Source organism: Phyllobates terribilis, unplaced genomic scaffold, assembly GCF_046119375.1.
Source record: "Phyllobates terribilis strain yellow unplaced genomic scaffold, ASM4611937v1 Scaffold_11__3_contigs__length_659146591, whole genome shotgun sequence".
NCBI lineage: Eukaryota > Metazoa > Chordata > Amphibia > Anura > Dendrobatidae > Phyllobates > Phyllobates terribilis.
Genome location: NW_027362771.1, coordinates 84,983,955 through 85,007,119, shown reverse-complemented (window position 1 = coordinate 85,007,119; position 23,165 = coordinate 84,983,955). Strand labels below are relative to the sequence as shown.

Genomic DNA, 23,165 nt, shown 5'->3' with positions numbered 1-23,165 from the left:
CGAGCCTTGTCCGGTTAAAGTTAAAGCTCATTCCACGAGAGCCATTGGCTCATCGTGGGCTTTTCGTCAGGGTGCCTCGGCAGCGCAGCTCTGCCGGGCGGCCACCTGGCGCTCCGTTCACACCTTTACTAAGTTTTATAAGGTGGACGTAAGTGCTTCAGCCGATGCGGCCCTGGGACGCAGCGTCCTGCATGCGGCGGTAATTTAAGTTATCCCTTTACTTAGTTTTCTGTTATTTTAGCGCGGTTTGCGCTCTTGCCTAAGTTTTGGGGTATGGAAGCTTCTGCCTCTATTTCCCACCCTTAAGTAGGTACTGCTTTAGGACGTCCCACGAAGTAGAGAATCTGTGTCTCCCTTCCTTCCCTTCTGCTGCTGAAAGCCGGATTTTGGTAAGAACTTACTTGTAAAATCCTTTTCAGCGAAGGAAGGGAGACACAGCACCCTCCCAGGGCAGAAGTGTTTTTTTGTGTTTCCAGATGCAGCGCGTCTCCTTCCTGATGTCGATCTTCTGGACTGGGTTTAGCGCTCTACGGCTCTCCTTCCAGTTTCGCCAGCTCTACACAGTTGTCAGGTCCCATGGGGTATGCCTAAGACTGTGTGTTTCTATTACATAACCTGTTTTCTCTCATTTCTGAAATTTCAGAAGGGGATATGTTGTTCTGCTGGTTGGTCTGCTCTTCCTTAGCTTGTGTACGGACTGATGAACATGGGAGTAGGAGGAGCCTATATACTGGAGGGGCCGGTCGTCTTTTTCCAATCTGAGGTGACTATCCTATGGGGCTCCGCCTACCCCACGAAGTAGAGAATCTGTGTCTCCCTTCCTTCCTTCGCTGAAAAGGATTTTACAGGTAAGTTCTTACCAAAATCCGGCTTTTCGGAGCCCATGACAGCACCCGTATATTCCCTCCCTTCACTGGTGTTGTGCACTCCCGTAGACTTGATTTCTTTTTGTGCACCCTTGCGGGAAATTGATGAAAAGTAATGTACTTAATGTGATTATGTTTTGTTGTAACTAACCTTGGCGGTACTCTCATGCTCTGTTAACTAAACTGAGGCGGGAAGAGAGGGCCGCCCTTTTTAACCTGTAGGTTTCCTGTCCTTGATGGGCGGATCCTCTCTCTCACGTGGTGCTGTCATGGGCTCCGAAAAATCCCATTACCGGTAAGTAACTAAGGCTTTCTAAACTCTTGTAAGTAAATATGCAATAAACACTGTTATGCAGTTAATAAGAAGAAATCTATACATTTGTCCTCAGAAAAAGTATTGCCTCTGTCAGATCCTCCCTCATGGATGCCCTCAAATCTGATCTAATTATTTTGAGAGCAGAGAACAACCTCTCTACACTAACTTGGGTTGGTGGCAAAGCAGTAACCACTCGGGCAACATCTCTGACCATGTCAGGATACAGAGGAATCGCTTGTTGCACTGTTATTTTTGATGAACGGTCAAACTTCTCAATTTCTTTTAGTGCACATGAAAAATTCTGCTGAAATGTACTGGCTGTGTTCTTTGATGGGGATGACTCTTCTTCTATGCGGGAACGCTTTGCACGGTCCTTGTGATCCAAATATTTTTCGAAATTAAATTCTTCATCAGTTGATGAGGAGGGTGAAGATGTGGCAGGACGACCAAATTCTTCTTGTTCCTCCTGACTGTTCTGCAGCCCTTTCATCCTTAGGCTGGGTGCCCACGTAGCGTTTTTCAAGAGTTTATGCTTCGGAATTTCCGCAGCTTAAACGCTTGTGAAACTCTAGGTAATCCGCACCCCATGGTCCCCAAGGAGATTCCGCATGTTCTATGCACATGCTGCGGATTTTTCCGCAGCGTTTATGCTGCGTACAAAAATCCGCAGCATGTCATTTAATTTTGCGGAAGCCCAGCGGAATGGCCGCCATTGACTTGCATTGAGACGCATAGAATGCGCGTCTGTACATTTGACAAGCGGATTCTATATGCGTTTCAATGTGCAGATGGTACCCAGTTCTGGAAGAGAGGAGACTCTCATCCAGACCTGGGTACCATTGTACCTGTAAAAAAAATAATAAAATAATAAATAAAGTTTATACTCTCCTTTCCGAAGGCTTCTCTGCATGCCGGCATTTCTGAAGGACCTTCGGTGACGTCACAGTCATGTGACCGCAGGCCCTTCACCGCTCTGTCTCGCGATATGCCGGCAGCCAGGAACCAGACAGGAACGAGCGCTGCAGCCACGCCGGGGCATCGGGGGTGAGTATAGCTTTATTTTATTTTATTTTTACGGTTCACACTGTATAAATCCATGCTGTATAAACCCTTGAGAGTTTTTTAAGTTCTTCCTTTTGTTTAAAAGCTTCTTCGATTACTAATTTTCTAATACTCTCTCTCTCCAGAGAAACGCCAAGCTTGCGGGCCATTTCCCCATTTAGACACAAAAGCTGGTCGTGAAAATAATGAAATAGGCACACTATTCTTTACAACAAGCTCTATGATCTGTTTTTTAAATGTATCTACTGTCATTGTCACACTAACTTTGTCACTGACAAAATATCTTGCAACTGATGGCTGCAAAGTTCTCTGCTCCTTTGTTTGGCTGGAAGAGCTGGGCACTGGTTCATTGGTTTGGATGCAGTCTTTCTCATCCACTGCTTTCAGTACTTCTGGATTAAAGCGCTGTAAATGTCTCTTTAGATTAGAAGCTCTGGAAGGAGCGTTTTTATCTTTGCCTGAATATGCACTGATCTTGGCTTCACAGCATTTTTCGTCTGGATCATTTGTCATACACTGACAGACATAATGTTTTCTATCTTGAGTGATGGTGAAATGTTCAAATACAGCTGATTTAATGTGATGCTTCTTTGACATTCTCAGGTTTTTAATTCTGCATTCACAATCCAAATGACCATTGTTTTTCCTAAAAAATTATTGCCTGGTTGTACAACTGATATAGTGGTTAGTAATAGTGTTATTCCTCATGTACTCACAGTTAACTGATGCAAAGTTTGTTGAAAGGATAATACTTCTTACAGTCTTCCTCTTCTGAGTAGCAGCTGTGAGATGCTTGGAAGACGCACACCTAGTAAACATCTAGTCTAGAGGAGGAGCTTTACTACTAAGAATTTGCAACACATTTTCACTTTCAGTTTCATACATTGTAAGTAGGGGGGTTGGGGCAGCATGAGGTTAACCAAGTATAAGATTAGATAAGGACAGTGGAGAACAGTGACACACAAGAAGTAAGAAATGTCTCTATCTCCAGCAGAACTGCTTATCATTGTTGTTCATAGTTTGATAGAACATATATATTTGAGTAACATTTATAAAATTCATATGAAAGTTCAATTATGAAATATTAATACATTTTTTTTAAAGCTGGAGTCGGTACATTTCTACCGACTCCAACCAAAACTAACTCCGACTCTGACTCCACAGCCCTGCTTAACGTCCACCGTTTTAACGTGTATCAGCGATCGTTAAGGGGTTAAATTATTTTTCGGATTTTACTTTATTTAAAAGCAAGTGATATTTTTTAAAAAAACATTAATACGTTACATTTTTTCAGTTGTGGAAATTTTTATTTTTTTTTAAAGGCACTAAGGTTGTAACTGCCATAAGTGGTATGATAGTATTTTCTATTATATCGAGACCAGTTACTATTGCACTAAAATAGATCTTATTTACCAGAACTTGTTTTTAGCTATTTTTAAAAGGGAGAAGCTGGAAGGTCATCAGGAGCAACACGCAACTGATTTGCTTGAGATTGAATCTTGCTACTAAGGAAGGTACCTGGTATTTTTTTTTTATCTATATTTGATTTTAAACAATGTAAGCTCAATTTTGAGTCGGCAAAAAATATTTTAGTTGGAAATCATCCAGCAATTTGGACATAGGAGTATGCTTTGATAGAGGTGTAATCTACCAGGATAAATTGGTAGACCCAATACAAAGGGTACTTTATGCTTTCTTCCATACATGATGACTTAACAAGCAAAGTCATCAAAAGATAAATTCTTTTGGAATACACTGGTTCTCAATGCTGCAGTCCGACTGGTGTAGGGATTTTGTTTTTGCTATCACGTTAATGGATCTAAACAAGGGGTGCACAGCCCACTGACCACATGCTAGTGGTACTGCTAGTTGTAGCCTGTGCAGTGCTGAAGCATGCCTCCGAGAATCAACATCATCTCTGCTGAAGAGCACTAGTGTGCTGCTCCGTAAGATATCACAGCCTATGTAATCCTCCAGTGCTGCATAGGCAAAGCTGCCTCTGCTAGCATCATCTGAGCGAGCACAGAGTGGGTCAGCCAGGCTGATGTTCTAATCTTGCCAATCATGCTGAGTTCACCAGCACCTGGCAATAGAGAGCATTAAGCAAAATGATCTTTTTGTGCTGCACAAAAAATCATCAATGGCAACTTATGCAAACAATTTGTTATCCATTATTCAGTGAAGTGTGCACCATCTGCTTGTGTAAACAGGCTATTAAACAACCGCCAATTGGTAAATATTTACTGATGAGCGCTCATTTAAGGACACCAGTTGGTTTGTGTAAGCAAACTTTTAGGGTTCATTTACACTGCAAGATTTTGCATTCGCACCTCCACTCCATTCATGATGGCACGCAGGGTGTCCTAGCTGTCAGACTCCCAGCAATCAACAAGTTACTCCCTATTCTGTGGATAGGGGATAACTTGTAATTTTGAAAAAATCCCTTTAAAAAGTAAGTCAGGTTTTCTGGTATTTATAAAAATATATATTTCTATGAAAAAATGTGAAAATATTCCCTACAGATATTTTTTCAGCATTCCCCTTCTGCATTTGCTTGCGCTCCTGCCTTAGAACATTTCTCCTAAAAGGACAAGACTTCAAGTGAGCAAGCCTGCTACTGACATTACCACTCGCTTTGTTACGCACCTGCCCCAGTACTTTTGATTTTCTGGTGCTCCACGTCGGGCTTTGTAAGTAGCCCATCGTGATCCATGTGTTGTATTTCCAAGGCCTATATAAAGACTCCCTAAGAAACACACCTGGGTCTTAGTATTGCTCTAAGACTTGTAGTAACTGTCTTAGTTTGCTGTGCACTGTTCCAGTCCACATTCATCAGGATGTCTCCTGCTTGTCTGTGGTTTCCAGTAACCTTTCTTTCTGTCTGCGGAGGACCTTACCTACGTCTCTGCTGTTTTCAGTTTCCAGAATGCCTTCTTTGCGGTCTGCGGCTTCCAAGGTATTAGAGGGTCTTATCACACTGGAGCTTTGTCTGCTACCTGTCCCCAGTATTCTAGGACCTCTTCTATGTGCCCGCCTGCGGTTGTCAGAACGTCTTCCTGACTGTGTGCAGCTTCCATGGTATTTGACTTTCTTGTCACTCCGGAGTTTTGTCAGCTACCTGTCTGCATCTCAATGATGCCTCCTGTTTGGCTATGTTCTTCAGTAACTCTGTCAGTGGTTTCCAGGACTTCAATAAACTTCTAGTTTGCGTTCTACGTGTCCTTGTTCCACGTTATCTTGCTGCTGCATTTACGCCCCTGTGCTCACCTAGATCTTGGGCTTAGAGGATCATCCACTTCACTGTATGAGCTCATATACGTAACACACATAATGATTGATCATCATGCATTAATGTACACTAACATAGATAGGGAATATTGAGCAATTCTAAAAGTGCGTATATATGAGAATATTATATAACCACCAGTTGAGTACTAATTCCTTTAAGAGTAAAAACAAAACAACTTACATTTCTTTTCTTTTGAAGCATACATATAGTTTCAGGTAACTTTTCAGAAGAAGCTGTCATGTTTATGCACATGGGGAAAAAATAACTCTTTCTGGCCTTTGTGTGAATTGTTTCCTGCATTTCTCAACTGTTTTCCTCTCTGTAGCCGCTGTGATTTTCAGTCCTCTGGTCTAGTGGGTGGATACAAGGTTATTTGTTGTCTCCCAAAAACCAAACACAGAGAAATGAGAGATTCCTGCTCTTATTTCTGTGTATCACCTGTTCACAAGTAGCAGCAGCAGCAGTATTGAACTGTGTAACTGTGAATCCAGCTGTATGGAGGCATAACAGTTGTTTGAAGCTACAGCACAAGTCTCTGCGTCACTGTGCTGAGTGCTTCTCCCTCCTCCTTTCCCCTCCCCTCTACAGAGTATAATAGAAGCCATAATTTAATACTTCACCATGCTAGCAGTCCCTCTTGCTTTGACCAACAGTGACTTGAACTTTTTTTAATTTCAGAATGGATGGTGAGTTCAGGAGGCAGGGGAATAAGTGGTTCATAAGTTGAGAAAGCAGCTGATTTCCCTGATAATTCATATTACAAAGTTTCTTAAATTCATGTGTACCGATTTATGCAAACTTTGTTGAAGCGACATTGACAATTTTTAAAGTAGAAAAATATGACCATGTGACCCTCCACTTAAAAAAGGTTGTGCACCCCTGATCTATACTATGCAAAATGCATCTAGCATTTGTGAGGCTTAGTTGCCTTTATTATCAAACTTGTGCATGAAGTTAGTGATGGATCAAATTAAGTCTGATTTAGGGTATGTGCACACGATGCAGAAATGAAGCAGAAAATTTCTGCATCATTTCTGCATCTCCCTGGCAGAAAAAACGCATGCAGATTGTGCATGCGTTTTTCCTGCAGAATACATGCGGATCCACATGCAGATTCACATGCGTTTCCGCATGCAGATTGACAAGCGCTTTCCAGGCGATTTTAGCATCACCTGGAAAGTGCTTGATAACTAGGTCACACTATATAAATCCATGCAAACAGCATGGATTTATACAGTGTGAACCGAGAGAGTGTATATACCTCTGATGGCCCGCGCTGTCCTGCTCACTCCGTTCTCCCGGCTGCCGGCAACTTTGAATTGAAAGACCTGCCGACGTCAGCGTCACGTGACCCGTCACATGACTCTGACGTCACCGCAGGTCCTACAACTCACTGCAAGTGCCGGGAACCAAGCAGGAGCGCTGCGCGGGCCGACAGAAGGTAAGAATACATTTATTTTTTATTTTATTCTTCTTTTTACAGCTTTTTTAATGGTACCTGGGTGTGGATGAGACTCTCCTCTCCTCCACACCCGGGTACCATCCGCACATTAGAACGCACCAATTACGCAAGTACAAATGCTGTCTTGCGGAATTGGCGCGTTCTAATGCAAGTCAATGGCGGCGAAATCGCCGCGTTTCCGCAAAATTAATTGACATGCTGCGGATTTTTGACCGCAGCGTTAACGCTGCGGAAAAATCCGCATCATGGGCACAGCACATGCGGATTTCCATTGGGGAACATTGCTGCCCTTCTACCATGCGTTTTTCATGCGTTTCCGCAGCGTTTACGCAACTGCAAAAACGCCGCGGAAACGCATGAAATACGCATCGTGTGAACACAGCCTAAGTTAATAATTCTGTGATCTGTGTCCAAAACATGAGCTCCCACTACTGGATATTGCAAGCGGATAACATTTTATCATTTTAAAGTGAACCTCCCCAGGCCTTCTTTTACTAAGGCTGGCTTCCATTAGATTCGCAGGACCCAGTCCATCTGCTACGTTGCTAATCTATGCTCACTGGATGGGGGAACTGCTTCTTACTTGACTGCATCTACAGGTCTTTTGATTAGCAAGCCTAGTGTCACATCATATGTGCATCACAACACAAGGAAGAAGTGGCCCCAGGCTGGCTAATCAAAAAAAATGAACCACAGATGCTGTCAGGGAAGAATGTGTTCTTGGGGTTCCCGTCCAGCAGCCACAAATTACTGACATGTTGGATACATTGGATCCTACAAATCAATTTGCACAAACTCTGGTTTCCATTAGTATATGTGGGACAGTTCCCAAATATTCACCCTGTTTCTCACTGATGGTATGTAGACTCTACTTTAAAAGTAGTTTGTTCTTGAAATTGGCTGCCACAGAGGTGCCGAAAAGGGATAGAGCAGCAGCCTGAACCAATGATTATCAGAGGTGTCACAGATGAAACTAGCTGAAAAAAATAAGGGTCAAATGGCGATCAATGATCGCAGGTATAAATCTACGTAGCATTTTCACGCTCCTGTGTGGACGGTTGTTTTAGCACTGTCCATGTAGGGGATTTGTAGATTATTTTTTTATTTAAATATGGGAATCTTTTGAAAAGAACTTAAAAAAACAAAAAATTGCCTTCTGAGAGGTGATCTTTTCAAAGAACATGGTCACAGAAAATTTTGGCCTGGACAAACATTTGATCTTTGGGTGAGGTGTTACTGCATTTATGGTCGTGTTGTGCTTTTGTATAATATGGTGCTGGCTTCTGTGTTAAGTGAAAATCTGTGATGCAAAGATTGGGTTGATTAAGGTCTTTTCTAAACATTAGACGACAAGTAAACCTCAATGACTGACAAACTGAAAAAAATCAATCGCCCCACAACATGCAAACAGCTGGCCATCAGCTCATTTATTGAGCACGTCAATACACTAAGTACTACTGTCTAGGGACCCACTCCTAGTTGTTTTCTCATACACTTGGCTGTAGTACAGCTTGATGCTTAAAGGAAGAACACTTGAGGACTTGATTCAGTCATTATTGGCACTCAATCTGTGTCAAAAAGCTGGTGCCAGATTTAAGAGATGCTGAAGACTCCCTGAAGTAAATCTAATGCTTCATTCCGTTCCTGTCAGATGTCATGGAGCAAAAATAGTACTGCCATATTCATTGCTATCATGAAAAGATTCTAAATACAAAAGTTATTATATATTTAGGTTTCTGCTATAGACAATGGAGGCATTAGCTATAGGTTACTTATGCATTAAGCATGTCCATTAAACGTTTCTAAGATCTAGTTCTGATCATTGTAATGGTCTCTGCTTAACACGTACATCAGGAAGGAGGTCAATAGTGTTCTTTTGTCCTGTTTTAGGTTAGCCTGTATACCCCCAAAGTGATGGATCACTGTTGGTACATTAAATACTTCCATAGTGGAAGATTATAGTGTATTGTTGGTAAAAGGCCTTGTACAACAAAGGTAGGGATTAGCTGTGCTTGAGTAACAGCATTTGTTCTGCTGGAGTGGCTTTCATACAACAGCAATGTAATTGATGTGCATGAGAACAAACTGCCTTCAAGGGGTTGTCCACTACTAGGACAACCCCTTCTCATACCCAACGCTTGTCCCCGATTAAAATAAAAAGGCTTATGCTCACCTTCCCGCCGTTCCCGCGTTGTTGGCACTCGCTCTCCCCGGGGTTCTTGTGTGGTGGTGTTACACGAGCCAGGCGCCCAATCAGCACTGGCGTCACTGTCCCCGTCTCCTGTCGAGTTGAAAATGAATAAGTCCGGGCTGCAGCTGATCTGACTTCCCTTTCATGTTCAAGTTGTACGAAGGCAAGGACCGTGATGCCAGCGCTGATTGGTCGTCGGCGTCTTGTGTCACAATACCGCACGAGAGCCCCGGGGAGAGCGAGTGCCGACACTGCGGGAATGTCGCCAGTAGTGGACAACCCTTTTAAGCAAATATGCATATATAAATTTCTAGTGGGTTGGCATTTCTGATAGTAAATGTTCATATTGGCCCACCCCCACCAAAAAAAGGAGGGGTCAGGGCACATATACGTAGTCACAGGAGAGCATTTCTCCCAAGTTTTAAACCCAGTGAGAGGGACATGTAGTGTTCTCTTCCAGTACATTGATGACCCCACAATATGATACACCCACATTGTAATGCCTGCAGTGACCCATGCTACAGTATTCACACAAGGTGTTTTCCCTGTTTCTTCAACTGTGGTGTGTTTTTAAAAAACTAAGCATGTCAATTCTTTTAGCGTTTTTTTCTGCAGTTTTTCCCCATTGATACCAAAATAGCTTGACATAAAAAAGCATCAAAATATCATAAACAAATGTGCATAATATATGCTGCGGTTTTCTGGCCATAACCAAAAGCAAAAACCTCTTGAAATCTGCATCCCATGCAGGTTAATTCTTTAACATTGGGAGCAAGTATATGGAACGGGCTCAGGAGATGGGCCCGATCCATTCTCAGCAGATGGTGGCTGTGTTACTCAACCATCATCTGCCACTAAAAGCCGCAGGTGGAGCCAAGTTTCGTTCACTGCTGTTAATTACCGTTGTCAATCTCTGGCTGTGGCATTTAAAGCATGTGGCCCAGGGGCATGTTGTTCTAAGCACCCATCAATACCACACCCCTGTAAATCAATTGCAGGGTGCCGATGGGCTGCCACGTAAAAAATTTTGAAATTTTTTATTTTTTTTTTCTTAAATCCTTTAACACTTTTCACCCCTTTTTTTTCTCTCTCTCTCGCTCACACACACACTTTGCCTTCGTTTGAAAATACAGATGGTAAAAAAAATAAACATATTTGGTATTGCTGCATCTGTAAAAGTCCCAGCTCTCAAAATAAAACATTAATTTATAGTTTGTACCATTCAGGTTAAGAGGAAAAAAATTGTAACCTCAGAACTGCGGTATTTTGGTGTTGCAACTCCGCGAAAGATTGCAGTTGGAAGCGATCAGAATATTGTATCTACCCTAAAATGGTATCAATAAAAAATGTCAACTCGCCGCTCAAAAAAACAAGCCCCAACACGGCTCCATTGACAGAAAAATTAAAAGTTTATGGATCTAGGAAAATGACACAAGTTTTTGTTTGTTTTTTATGAATTTCTAAAAAAGTTTTCAATACTTTTTAATTAAGTTTCTTATCACCATAATCATAATGACCTGGCGAATCCTCTTTCCCAGTCATTTTTACTGCACTATGAACTCCATAAAAAACAACCTTAAAATAATTACAGAATTGCGTGTTTATTTTTAGTTTTTTGCTATTTCACTTCACTTAATTTTTCCAGTACATTGCATAGTAAAATGGATGGTGTCACTCAAAAGTACAAATCATCTTGCAAAAAAAAGTGAAGAAAAACTAAAATCGCAAAATCTAAAAGTTGCCTGGTACTTAAGGCTTTAATGTGGTTTCATATTCAGATACATCAAAAACTTTCTGTAAGTACTTTCAGCAGCATAGAAAAAACAAGTGCATCTTATTTTCTTTGTATTACAAGCAGAATGTGTGGATTACGGTAGGTCCAGGCTGCATTTGTGCTCACTGTCAGGTGCATACACTACGGATCTATGTGCCCAACGCTGGCCACAGAATGCATGCAGAGGCATTTGTCCACTAAGGGGCCCATTGTAAAGAAACTTATGCCAAATGATATACATTTGTTTGCAGTGTTCCTCTGTACAGGAAAATGCAGTCGCATGTGCTTTCCTATACAGTTAAACTGTATACTGGCCAGGCGAGGATTCACTCTAGTCATTCAGTGGGGCTAATCTTCGCACATATCCACAGCACATAAAAAAATCTGCAACATGCACACAAGTTTTCCTTGGCTGAAATTCAGGCATTTTCTTACTAACAAGATTTCCTTTTAATGCAAGCGTTCCATGAAGGGTCCTGACTCCTACCAGTATGTTACAGGAGCCTTTACTTAAAGGGGTGGTCTGAAGGCCAAAGTAATTTTCATTCTAAATCCCTGTCTATATAGTGCAATAATGTAAACTAAACTATTTTCTAATATGCTTGCATTTAAAAATTCACCTTCTTTAACTACACTAATTGCTTTTCTATTTTTTCCACTTCCTTTTTGATGATACTTCGTTTGAGAATTCCAGTGCATGCTGGCATAGTCAATGGAAGCATCATCCAGGGACAGAGGCTGCGGTCACTGCTTCAGCCCCTGCCCCCTCCCTAAAACGAAGCATCATCAGTGATAATTGTTTCAGGTGCTGGGCTAGTGCCTGTGCGCTGTATACGGTGCGATGTGCACAATGACAGTGCGCTCTCTGCTGCTGGATCAAATCAGCAGTATAGAGACAGCGACAGAGCGGTCTCAGAATACCCAGAGTGCAAAGATCAGTCACATCACTTGCAGGAGCGGAGATGGTCTCTGCATGCCGAGTATTCTGACACCACTCTGTTGCTGGCTTGTTACTGCTGATCTGAGCCGGTAACAGAATGCACTGTCATTGTGCCCTGTGTGCAGGGACTAGGCCAGCTAACTGATGAAGCTTCATTTTAGGGAGGGGGTCAGGGGCTGCGGCAGTGACGGCAGCCTCTGCACCCTGATGACGCTTTGTTTGAGTATCCCAGCCTGCACTGGGATTTTCAACTAAGCATCATCAAAAAGGAAGTGTGGGTAGGGGGGGGGGGGGGGGAGAGAGAGAAAATTAGTGTAATTAGGAGGAATAGGGAATTTTTAATGCAAGTATATTGCAAAATAGTGTAGATTATGGCACTAAATAGATAGGGATTTAGAATGAAAATTACTTTGCCTTCGGACCACCCCTTTTAAAGGGAATTTGTCAATAGGGTCATCCCTCCTAAGCCGCCTATAATGGCATGCTGATCATGGAAAGTTGAATAAAATGATACCTTTTATATTTGTGATCTGATGTCTTATTCCATGAGAAATCCTAATTTTTCTCAATATGTAAGTGAGCTGTTAAGATCTATGGGCCGGACATAGATCTCCCTGAAAATCTGCCTCCAGAGCTTATTGTAAATTAAAAGGGGGCGTTACCAGTGTGAGACATTGTAGATCATGAGAGTAGACTGTCAGTCATTCTATGTCTCACTGGTATAATCCAGTGTTTAATTCCTTCTGGGTTTCTAGTATAAGTATGGACACATGGTAATTGTGGCGTTATGAAGTATCCCAAAGGAGAAAAAACAAATCTGTGACCCATCAGTTGCCATGTAGTGGGGTGTATGGTGATCGGTCCTGCTATTGTTTGGACATTACCATCTCTGGTAGCATAGTAGCTTTGATGCTCTAAGAATAATGCATGACATTATGTGAGAAAGTCATTACCCAAGGTCCTCTTCAGAAGAGATTGTGGCTAGTAGCTATTTCTGTGGTTACATCTGTCGAAACATGACAGCGATGCTGCTCTGGAATCTATTCTTTCCCAATGGGTCCCATCCCATGGTTTTGTCTGAAGTGTACATCAGAAGCCAGCTGTTCTTAATTGGGCCATTCTGCGCTCACAGATTTCACATGGCTCTTATAAATGGCACGCTGCGCTTCCAGCTATTGCTCTGGAAGATGTAGCATTCATTCTGCAGCGATACAGCTTGTTAAAATCATTGGAAGTGGTAAGATTTAGGTTGCTTTAGCTATTATTGACTTTAAAGAATGTTTTAGCTAATATTATTAAATGGGTTCGGACTCTGTAACCGGTATCTATTTCCCAACTCTTTAACAAAATTCATAAAGGGAGTAAATAATACAGAATGGATCCATTGCAATATATAAATGCACCCCCTTACTTTATTATATCTTTCCAAGGAGGTATTAATATGGAAGCTATACTTGGGTATGGAAATTTGTTTTATATACTAGCTTACCTTAAATAACGACTAAAGAAAATATTGCTGCATTGATTGAGTTTAATTGTATGTAGAGAGCTTTCTCTTTTATCTGTCTGACTAGTGATAAATTCCACAATCTAGCTAAACACACCACCGCTAATGACTAGTTACCTCTTCAGTACACACCGACCATAAAATGTTCTGCTATGGGCAGATAACGTATCCTCCAGAGATAACCCAACAGGTAGTGCAGAACTGGTGATCACAAGATGTTGACAATTGGTGTTCTATTATCCATTATCGTATTTGGATATCTTTAGTGTAGTGTTGTACTATTGCTAGAATCATTATAGCCAATTACTATTGTCAAGAATGAGGTCACTAGACACAAATATTGCAGTGTAACAAAAAAAAACACCCATAACCTACCCTACCTCCGTGTCATGCTCAGGCAGCAAGAAGCTGCGCCAGCTGACTGCAATACAAAATAAAAAAAATTTGAGAAACACTCCTACATTTTTAATGAGGACCAGCTGAGAAACGTGCAGCATTTCAGCCCAAGTGCTATTGAAAGTGCTGAGCGGCTCCTGTCGAATGAGATGGCTGCTTAGTGCTTGTTCGCCACCTGCAGGACAAAGTAGGTATCATGAGAAATTCTCTGTGAAGCTTTTTATTGTGGCATATGACTGTTTTATAATGCATATTTTTGTTGACCAGATTTAAGGCTGACATTATTGAAGGACTTGGCATTCAGGCTACTTTTCAAACACTTTTTAAGGTCTATGTGCTTGATCTTTGCCACGTGCATAGGACCCTGTATTATCATGTAGTTGGTTTACTAATGTTGTTTTTTTTAATTAATTATTCAGAATAAATATTTTTTTTTACATATGTATTTTCTTTTTTTTTTTTTTTTTCTTTTAAGGTGCCCTTACTGAGTGCTACGACGAACTGGGAAACCGCTACCAGCTACCTGTTTATTGCCTTGCCCCTCCCATTAATATGATTGAGGAGAAGAGTGACACAGAAACTTTAGATATCCCCGAGCCTCCTCCAAATACTGGTCATGAATGCCAGCTACGCCTGCGCCTCTCAACGGGCAAGGACCTTAGGCTCTTAGTGCGCAGCACGGACACTGTATATCACATGAAGAGACGCCTCCATACTGCAGAGGGTGTTGAACCTGCCAGCCAGCGCTGGTTTTTTTCTGGCCGGCCGCTCACAGACAAAATGAAGCTAGAAGAGCTCAAGATTCCCAAGGACTATGTAGTACAAGTAATAGTGAGCCAGCCTGTTCTAAATCCCACACCAGTAGAGAATTGACCATCTCAAAGACCATGCTCACCATCCTTCTCTTTACTTAAATCACTCCTTGCTATGTTTGTACGCAGCCTGTAACTTTTCTCTTTATTTTTTTTTAATCTTCTGATAAGTCCTGAGTTGTCGAAGCAATGTAACCCATTGCAGGCCTCTTTGGCATCCCAGGATTTTGTAGCTGGTTCAGTGGACATGTGACTACAGAAGGAAGAGCCGGGCCTTCCTCTGAGTTTTAAGGGAGGGTGGGAAAGGGGAATCAGTCGTATTTCTTAATAATGCAACAAAAGACTTTTTATAACATCAGGAAAACTATCTTTTTTATCTGTTCTATAAAGGTTTGGACTGTCAGTGGAGTATTTAGCATTGCACTTTTAAAAAACAAAATAATGAAAATTTGAAACAATCAAATGTTTTGTCATGTTTTGTGAAAACTGTGAACTTGCGATGTGGGGAAGGTTATTATATATTACAGGAAACCTAGTCCCAATGTAATTTTTATACAGGTTGGCTCTCCTCCAGAACAAACATCATTTAAATATGTCTCGCTTCAAAATAAGGGTGTACTAAATGTCCAGAAGGTAATGCTAATCAGTCACCATCATTTCTCAATTTAATAAGGAGTACGTTCAATGTGAGCCAGGTCGGGTTCTGCAAATCTCTCATCCCGGTTCAACAATTGTTAACAAATTAGCACAAGGGTATGATCCCACCATTCAAAATTTTCAGCATCCTGCCGCTTTGTGCTGTGTAGTATTTGACCTAATAAGACATGTAGCCTCTGATTCATCAAAGCAATTATGTCACAATTCTGGCGTAAGTTGCTTTGAAAAGCCTCAAAATTTTGACACAACACTGGGTTGCACAAAAATGTAGCAACTTTTAGCATTTTCACGCTTTATTTGCCCAGCTCTCCCAAAATGGGAAGAGGCGTAACACCACAGCTCATCTAATTCATTCATCCCTTACGTCAGAAATGTTACTCCAGTCTCTGACTGGGGTGAGATTAATGCCAAGTCGCATGCCACTTTTTAGATGCTCCTGATTCATTAAGAGACATATGGGCAGCACGGTGGCTCAGTGGTTAGCACTTCAGCCTTGCAGCGCTGGGGTTCTGGGTTCAAATCCCACCAAGGACAACATCTGCAAGGAGTTTGTATGTTCTCCCCGTGTTTGTGTGGGTTTCCTTTTGGTATTCTTGTTTCCTCCCACACTCCAAAGACAGACTAGTAGGGAATCTAGGTTGTGAGCCCCCATGGGGACAGTGATTATAATGACTGTAAAGCGCTGTGGAATTAATGGCGCTATATAAGTGAGTTAAATAAATACACCTTTTAATGAATTAAGAGCATCTGACTAAAACATGCCCCCGTGAACAATGCTGGTCTTGATGAATTGGAGCCATAGTGCACAACACCATATAATATATAAACTAAGTAGAAGTTCATTAGCTATACTCACAATGCCTTTTAAAGGGACTCGTCAGCACAGAATGATAAAACTAAGTCCCGCCGGTGCTTGTTTTCCCGCCGGTGCTTGTTTTCCCGCCATCTCCAACCCCCTCTTCTTTGACTGCTCTGGCTTCATGGAGCCAGAGAAGGGCGGAGATAGATGGAACCCAAGCAGGTAGGAAGGTGTATTTAAATGATTGACCCCCGCCGTAAAGCACCTAGCCCCTGTACTTGGTTTGAACAATCATTTTGTGCTGACAGAGTCCCTTTTAAGGCTAGTTTAGACAGCCATGTGCTGTCTAGATATTCAGGAAGCATTGCGTTCAGTTACCATGTGTATTACAGTAGTCTACCTCTTCATCCACTTCACTCAGCTGTTTAATCATCTCTTCAGCAAACGCCTGCCTGCTATCCCAACTCTCTCCACCTACTTCCTAACTCTGCTGACTCGGTGAATCCTGGTAAAATTGCACACTCTACTCTGCAGATACAGGTACCTGGTAACTGACTCTCTGCTAATGCTTATGATGATCATGCAAAGACATTAGTAAGGAACATTCATGTTTATTTGTCTCTACCATTCCAATCACATTTCTGAAAGTAACTAGTTTATTCACTACTGCTATCATGCGGTCAACCATCTGTCTGCTACAAGTCTCGTACTGTCTATACATCTACTGTTCCTGTGTGATCTGAACACCTGGTTTTGCTTCATCTACGGTTTACTGGTCCACTTGTCTTTCTGACCTCCTGGAAATTCTGCTTTCATTGTCCTCATTGAGCCACATGCTGACGGACAAAGCCTGCTTTGCCTGCGGTATCACTGCCTATGGTCAATGCTGCTCACACTTACTTACATCTTGGAGGATTCAACGCACCAGGTGAGCTGATAGCAGAATACTCAACCATGGATTCCAAAGGTTTAGCAGTAGGACTAAATACAGACTGCTCAGGGCCCTTCACAAGTAATGTGTTTGGGCTTCCCCCTCCAAGTATGGAACTTGGAGGTCTAGTCCAGACCACGTTAATGCATGTGCATACTGTCATACTTATTTGGTAGGCACACAGAGCCTGGCGGGTATGAAATTTGTGGACATGACTGGTACTTTCCCCAGGTGACCTCTATTGCTGCCAACATATTAATGTTGTTGTCTGATCCATAAAATGCCCTTTATACATGGTTTTTAAGCCCTAAACACTTTTGTCATTTTGCTTTTAAGATGCAAATTGCCTCTTCAGAGAAAGAGGACTTGAACTCTATAGCTCCACCTATTGGAAGCAGCAATCCTACAAGTCACAATCAACCGCTTAACGAGTCATGCAATATGACTTAGGATAAAAGCAAAATCAGAATCTCAATTTGCAGATTGTGTTTCAGGCTGATGGCCCTCATCAGTGCAAAGTATGAGAACTGATTTGGCTAGATGAGAGGCTCTGGACTGAGGTCTAAGGGGTAACGTTTCTCCTTGTGTAGAGTGACATACCGGCTCTGGCACGTCAAGGTAAGGAGGCTTATTCGCTGTTCCCTTTTATTAAGAAATTACCTAATGTTTCCCTACACAGCTCTTCCCTTTATGTATTTTTTATCTGTTTACTTCCTGTTGCATTTAATTTGAGAGGAGTCTCAGATGGGACGTCCTCAATAGAATGGCCCTGCAGTCACTTCCCTGCATTTTCTTAGACCCCTACCTCCCCCCTTCACCCATTAACAAGACTTCATCAGGGGGCTGTGCTGCAGTCACCTACTACAGCTTCTGTCACTGTCTTCTCCTAATGATGATTGGAATAGAGGGCTTCTGTCATTGCCTCAAAATGGATTTTCATTAGGGCTAGAGGGGTGGTGGCTGCTGTCACTCACCCTGCTTCTATCACCGCTCCCAGATGACAACTCGTTTCAGTGACAGAAGCTGTGTGGCCACAATCCCGTCTCTCTGCCTCTTATCACAACAAATTATTCTGAATGTATTCAGGTGACAGAAGCTGTGGTAAGTGCAAAGAAGTGACTGGCTTCCTCCTGTGATGCCCTGTTTGAGACTTCCTTCAAATGAAACATCACAGGAACTAAAGAGAAAATGACAGATATAGGGATTAGCTGAATTGGGAGATTATTGGAGAATTTTATAAAGAAGCAAATTACAAAAGTGGTTAGGGTTAAAGATAGATATTTATAAAAGTCTTAAGGAACTGACAACCCCATTTAACTAACAAATTAAATTTTTATTTTGTAACCAGATTCTTACAAACTTTCTGCAAAATATATGTTGCAATTGTCGTTCTTCAGTCAGACTTATCTGCAGTTTACTTCTGCTGCAGCTTCCTGCTTCAAGCTGTGACTTCGGGGCAACTCAGACCCTTCTTAATCGTCAAGTATCAGCCAATCACAGAGGAGCTTATAACGTGGGGTTTATGATTTGCTGATGGGATAAGGCACAAGTGTCACTGCTTTTCTGTATATCTGTACAACCTTATAACTATAGGAGGCTCTACAGACCCTTTTATAAGGGCTATATATAAATGTACACACTAAGTATCCTTCTCTTTTTCCCTTTAAAACACAACCCCATGGATCAACAGAAGGAGAGTGCAACCCCTTCTGTGAAGGTTGTTGTCCACGGCACATGTACCACCACCGTTCCTCCCACATCCCTGTGAAGGCTGGTGTCTGAGGCACTAAACACCTCCCACCCTCGGACTGTGCGTCCAGAGGGAATCACACACTGATGGGCTCCCTGCAGTGTTATGTTAATCAGCAATGAGAGAAGAAGGCCCTTTCTGGCATCATTTGCAGAGCGCGCCCACCACCCTCCATCTGCAAATGACTGCAGAACCTCTTCTCTCAGTGCTCATGCTGCCACCGCCTCTACAATGGACTTATAACTTTCATCAGTTGTGCGAGACCCTGTGCAGCTGCATCGGCAACATGTCCAAACCTGTTTAGCAGCATTAACACTGTAATCGCTAGATATGGACGACTTACCTGAACTGGTTATGAAACTTTCTGTGAGCTAATTGGAGATTATCGAATCTGTACGTAACCTCTCACCTTGTATGCAAATACTTCCTCAATCTCTTACTGTTAAACCACTTGCTCCTCAACACTTGCCACAGCCATCCTTCATTCTGGAAGAGAAGAAAATTTAAAAAAGCGCTCCCAGTGCGATCAACCAAATGAGGCAAGGTGGAGGCCTGTGAGTTGTTACATTCACCTGAGTGTGTTGTGCAGCAAAAACAACACTGCTACACCCGCAAAGCCCGAGGCAAGTGAACCAGGACTCGGATGTGGCAATGAGGAGAAATATTACCTTGGACTTGGTGAGTGCCGTTGGGAGGATGAGGACTAAGGGTGAGATGCAAAAACTTTTATTCAGACTGTGCTTCGGGGCATATCCAGCTCTTTCATCCGTTACATGGTAACAGGATATTGATCATGACCTTTTTATAGAGGTCAGTGATGACTAGTGTTGAGCCACCCCCGTAGTGTTCGAGTTCGGTTCGGTTCGTCGAACACCCGTGTGTTTGCCGAACTGTTCGTCGAACACGTTCGAACACCGTTAAAACCAATGGCAGGCAAACAAAAACACATAGAAACACATAGAAAACACCTTCAAAGGTGTCCAAAAGCTGACAAACTGCTCAGAAGACACAACTAATACATGGAAAAGTGACAAGTACATATAGTCATGCGAAAAGAAAAGAGGTGGAGGAGTAAAAGGAGGGGGAGACACAGATATAGGCATGTCATGCCCTTCTAAAATCCAAAAAGTGAGAAGCCGAGACGGCCAGTCCGCTCCTGCCCGTGCCACCTCCGTGTCGCCGGGTTTGTGCCAGAGCCGCGGTGAACCCTGACGGCCAGCCCCCCTCTCCCAATACTGGTGCCTGTCCGCTGGTGGGTCGAGAGAGCCCCCCTGTGGTGGAGGCAGCTCTAAGCTTTTTAATTTAAATTGTCCCTCTAATTTGAATGAATACACTTTAAATCCATTTACAAGGATCTATTGGAGGGCAAGTCTCATGCCAGCAGCCGCGTAATTCCAGCTCCAGTAGCGTCCACTAAAGCTGCTGCAGTTAAAAAGCTTTTATAAGGATCGAGCTCGGCTGTCCACCGCAAGGCATCCTAGTGCCAGTCCCAGCCCCTATGCCTTGGGGTGCCTCCTGATGCTCTTCACTAAGTATCCCGTGGTCCCGAAGCATTTCTTTTGAAAAAATTAAGTGTCCAAACTACAGGTGGTGTAGCTTGCTTAACAGCCGGGATAATCCGCTGACTAGCAGACACTGCTACTAGGCACAAAGTATTTCCTGGGCTAGATGCAGTTAAAAATTTGTAAGTAGATACTCTCGTTGGATGCTGAGAAAGCATTCCATAGAGTCTCCTGGCACGCCATATATGATTCTCTTAAAAAGCTTGGGGTAGGGGTCTAGGGGACCCTTTTATAGCCAAAATCACGGCCCTGTATCACAATACGTCACCTAGGCTGAAGATAAATGGAACTGTAGCACCGAGGGCTCGGTTGCTACAGACGTATTGCACCTCACCCAGAGGTGTGATATCTCACTCTCAGATAAGGATGGAGTGTGGATCAGGACCCGACACCTGCATGCATTACACCACATTGCCGTGGGGCAGGGCGACCAATATGCCCCTGAGATGGGCACGACAGTCCCTGTCCCTGGCTGGAGTGGGGGGAGGGAACACTGAGGAAGGGGAACCCTGCAGTGCAGGAGCAGGGAGGAAGCAGTTCCTGGGTGCATTGAGAAGGGAGTATAAAAGGTGGGCACCATCTTAGTTCAGTGCAGAGAAGTCTGAGCAGAAGTGGCAGGGAGCAGGGGCTCTGCATGAGCTCTGCTCCGGAGGCGGGCCTAGTAACAGAGGCCCAGGCCTGCAAGAGGGAGAAGGAAGGAAGAGGAGCGGAGAAGGCTCCAGGAACGAGGAATGAAGGGATCCCAGGGGTGCGGACGGGCGAGTCGCCACCGCACGCCCGAATCCACCTGCGTGGAGGGGTCAGGCCAAAGGGGGAGACCGGTCCCCGAACTAGTGGAGGCAGGAAACGACCCTCAGCTAGAAACCGGAGGCTCTGACATTTTATGTGGCGCAGCCCCTTGCTCCACCCGCTAGGAAGGCACCACATAGGGTCAGGGAAACTGGCGCCAAGTTTACCAAGAGGAGGCCCGAGGCAGCCGGACAGAAGTGTTGGTAAGAAAGGCCAGACAAAGGACACACAAAGGGGGTCCTGTGAAGCGCTCCAAAGTTATCTGGGAGTTGTCTGAGCCCATCACCTGGTGAGCACAGTACGACGTGGGCAGCCGTTACCTGCAGACGTGGTCTGGATAATAAGAACTGTGAGTAAAGGCCCTGAACTGCATCACTGACTCCGTGTCGTTACTGCTGCTGCCCTGCACCATCACCCCCATCCTCCGCATACACTGCCCTGAGGCTATACTCCTCCCGTGGGGAGTTATGCTACGCTCTGCTGCACCCACAACACCAGCCTTAGCGGTCTGCCCTGTAGCGGCGGTTCACTCTGACCGCAATCCACGGGTGGCGTAGTCGGACATTTAAACATCAAAACCACATAAATAGTTCCGCCACTGGTTTGACCGCCCTGAGCCACGGAACCGGATCGCCGCCACGAAGACTACAACCACCAGCATCCACCAAAAAGGGTCCGGCTCCGGGTGTCCCAAGGCCCAGGGGGTGCGTCAGAACATTTTCATCACCTTTCACAATCACCAATGGGACAAGGCAGGGATGTCCTCTGTCCCCTCTCTTATACATCCTAGTGACGGAGCACCTGCTCTCATCAATTCGCCATAACCCCAATATTAGGTGGATTGAGGTGGGAGGCACCGAGTACAAGTGCTCTCTATTTGCTGATGATGTCCTAGTATATATCACTAAATCACATATATCCATCCCTGCTGTTATGGCTGAAATAGATCACTTTGTTACATGGTAAAATTTTAAAATCAATGCAGCGAAGTCTGAGGCCCTCGATGTCTCCCTCCCTAAATCCATATAGGATTCCATCCAGTCCAACTTTCCCTTTGCCTGGCCCTCACAGGGTATCAAATACTTAGGAATTCCTATTCATAGAGACCTCTCCCATCTATGTTATCTTAATTTTGGGCCCTTTATTGAACAATTCCATACAGACCACGGTTGGCAAGTTAGAACTGTAAGATTCACTACGTGAACCACTGGTGTTTTGTGGAAAAGCACATGTACACCGCGTTCCAAATTATTATGCAAAAAGTGTTTAGGAGTGATAAGGGAAGAATTTGTTTGTTTGTCAGTTAAACTCATTGATGGTGATGTGTGTCAGGGCTCTTTATATCACTGTAAGCAATTGCAGACACCTGTGCTAATTAGTTTGGCAGGTGTGTCCAATGAAAGGCAAGACTACTTAAGAAGGCTCTCTCACATTATTAAGCAGCCTACATTTTCTGCCAAAATGGGAAAGAAAAAGGATGTGTCGGCTGCTGAGAAGCAACAAATTGTGGAGTGTTTAGGTCAAGGCATGACTACAATCAACATTGTGCGATGATCAGGATGAAGTGTCTTGGCAATCAAGAAGTATGTAGCTGATTCACAGTACACACGTGTGCGTGCTGATAAGGGCAAATTGAGGACTCTTTCCTACAGGCAATTACGTCAGGTTGAAAGAGCAGCGGCAAAAAAGCCTTGTCATAGCAGCAGACAAGTTTTTGAAGCTGCTTGTGCCTCCAACGTCCCCCGAACAACAAGATGCAGGGTCCTTCAGAGGTTTGCAGCTGTGCATACGCCATCCTGTCGACCTCCTCTATCCACTTCACACAAGCAGAAACGGCTCCAGTGGGCCAAACATTACATGAAGACTGATTTCAAAACTGTTTTGTTCACGGATGAGTGCCGTGCAGCGCTCGATGGTCCAGATGAATGGAGTGGAGGATGGCTGGTTGATGGACACCCCACGCAAACACGGCTACAGCGCCAACAAGGAGGAGGTGGAGTAATGTTTTGGGCTGGAATCATGGGGAGAGAGATTGTCGGCCCCTTTAGGATCCCTGAAGGCG

The 23,165-nt window shown here is 43.5% G+C and overlaps 1 protein-coding gene across 1 annotated transcript in view; it reads left to right on the top strand.

Annotated features, from left to right (window-relative positions):
* Window positions 1–16,037, top strand: part of UBTD2 (ubiquitin domain containing 2) — an 82,518-nt gene extending 66,481 nt beyond the window's left edge. Inside the window, exon 3 of the mRNA XM_073651316.1 lies at window positions 14,279–16,037. Coding sequence (XP_073507417.1) covers window positions 14,279–14,676 — 398 coding nt within the window. The 3' untranslated portion in view covers window positions 14,677–16,037. The remainder of the gene's footprint in view (window positions 1–14,278) is intronic.
* Window positions 16,038–23,165: the final 7,128 nt, after the last annotated feature.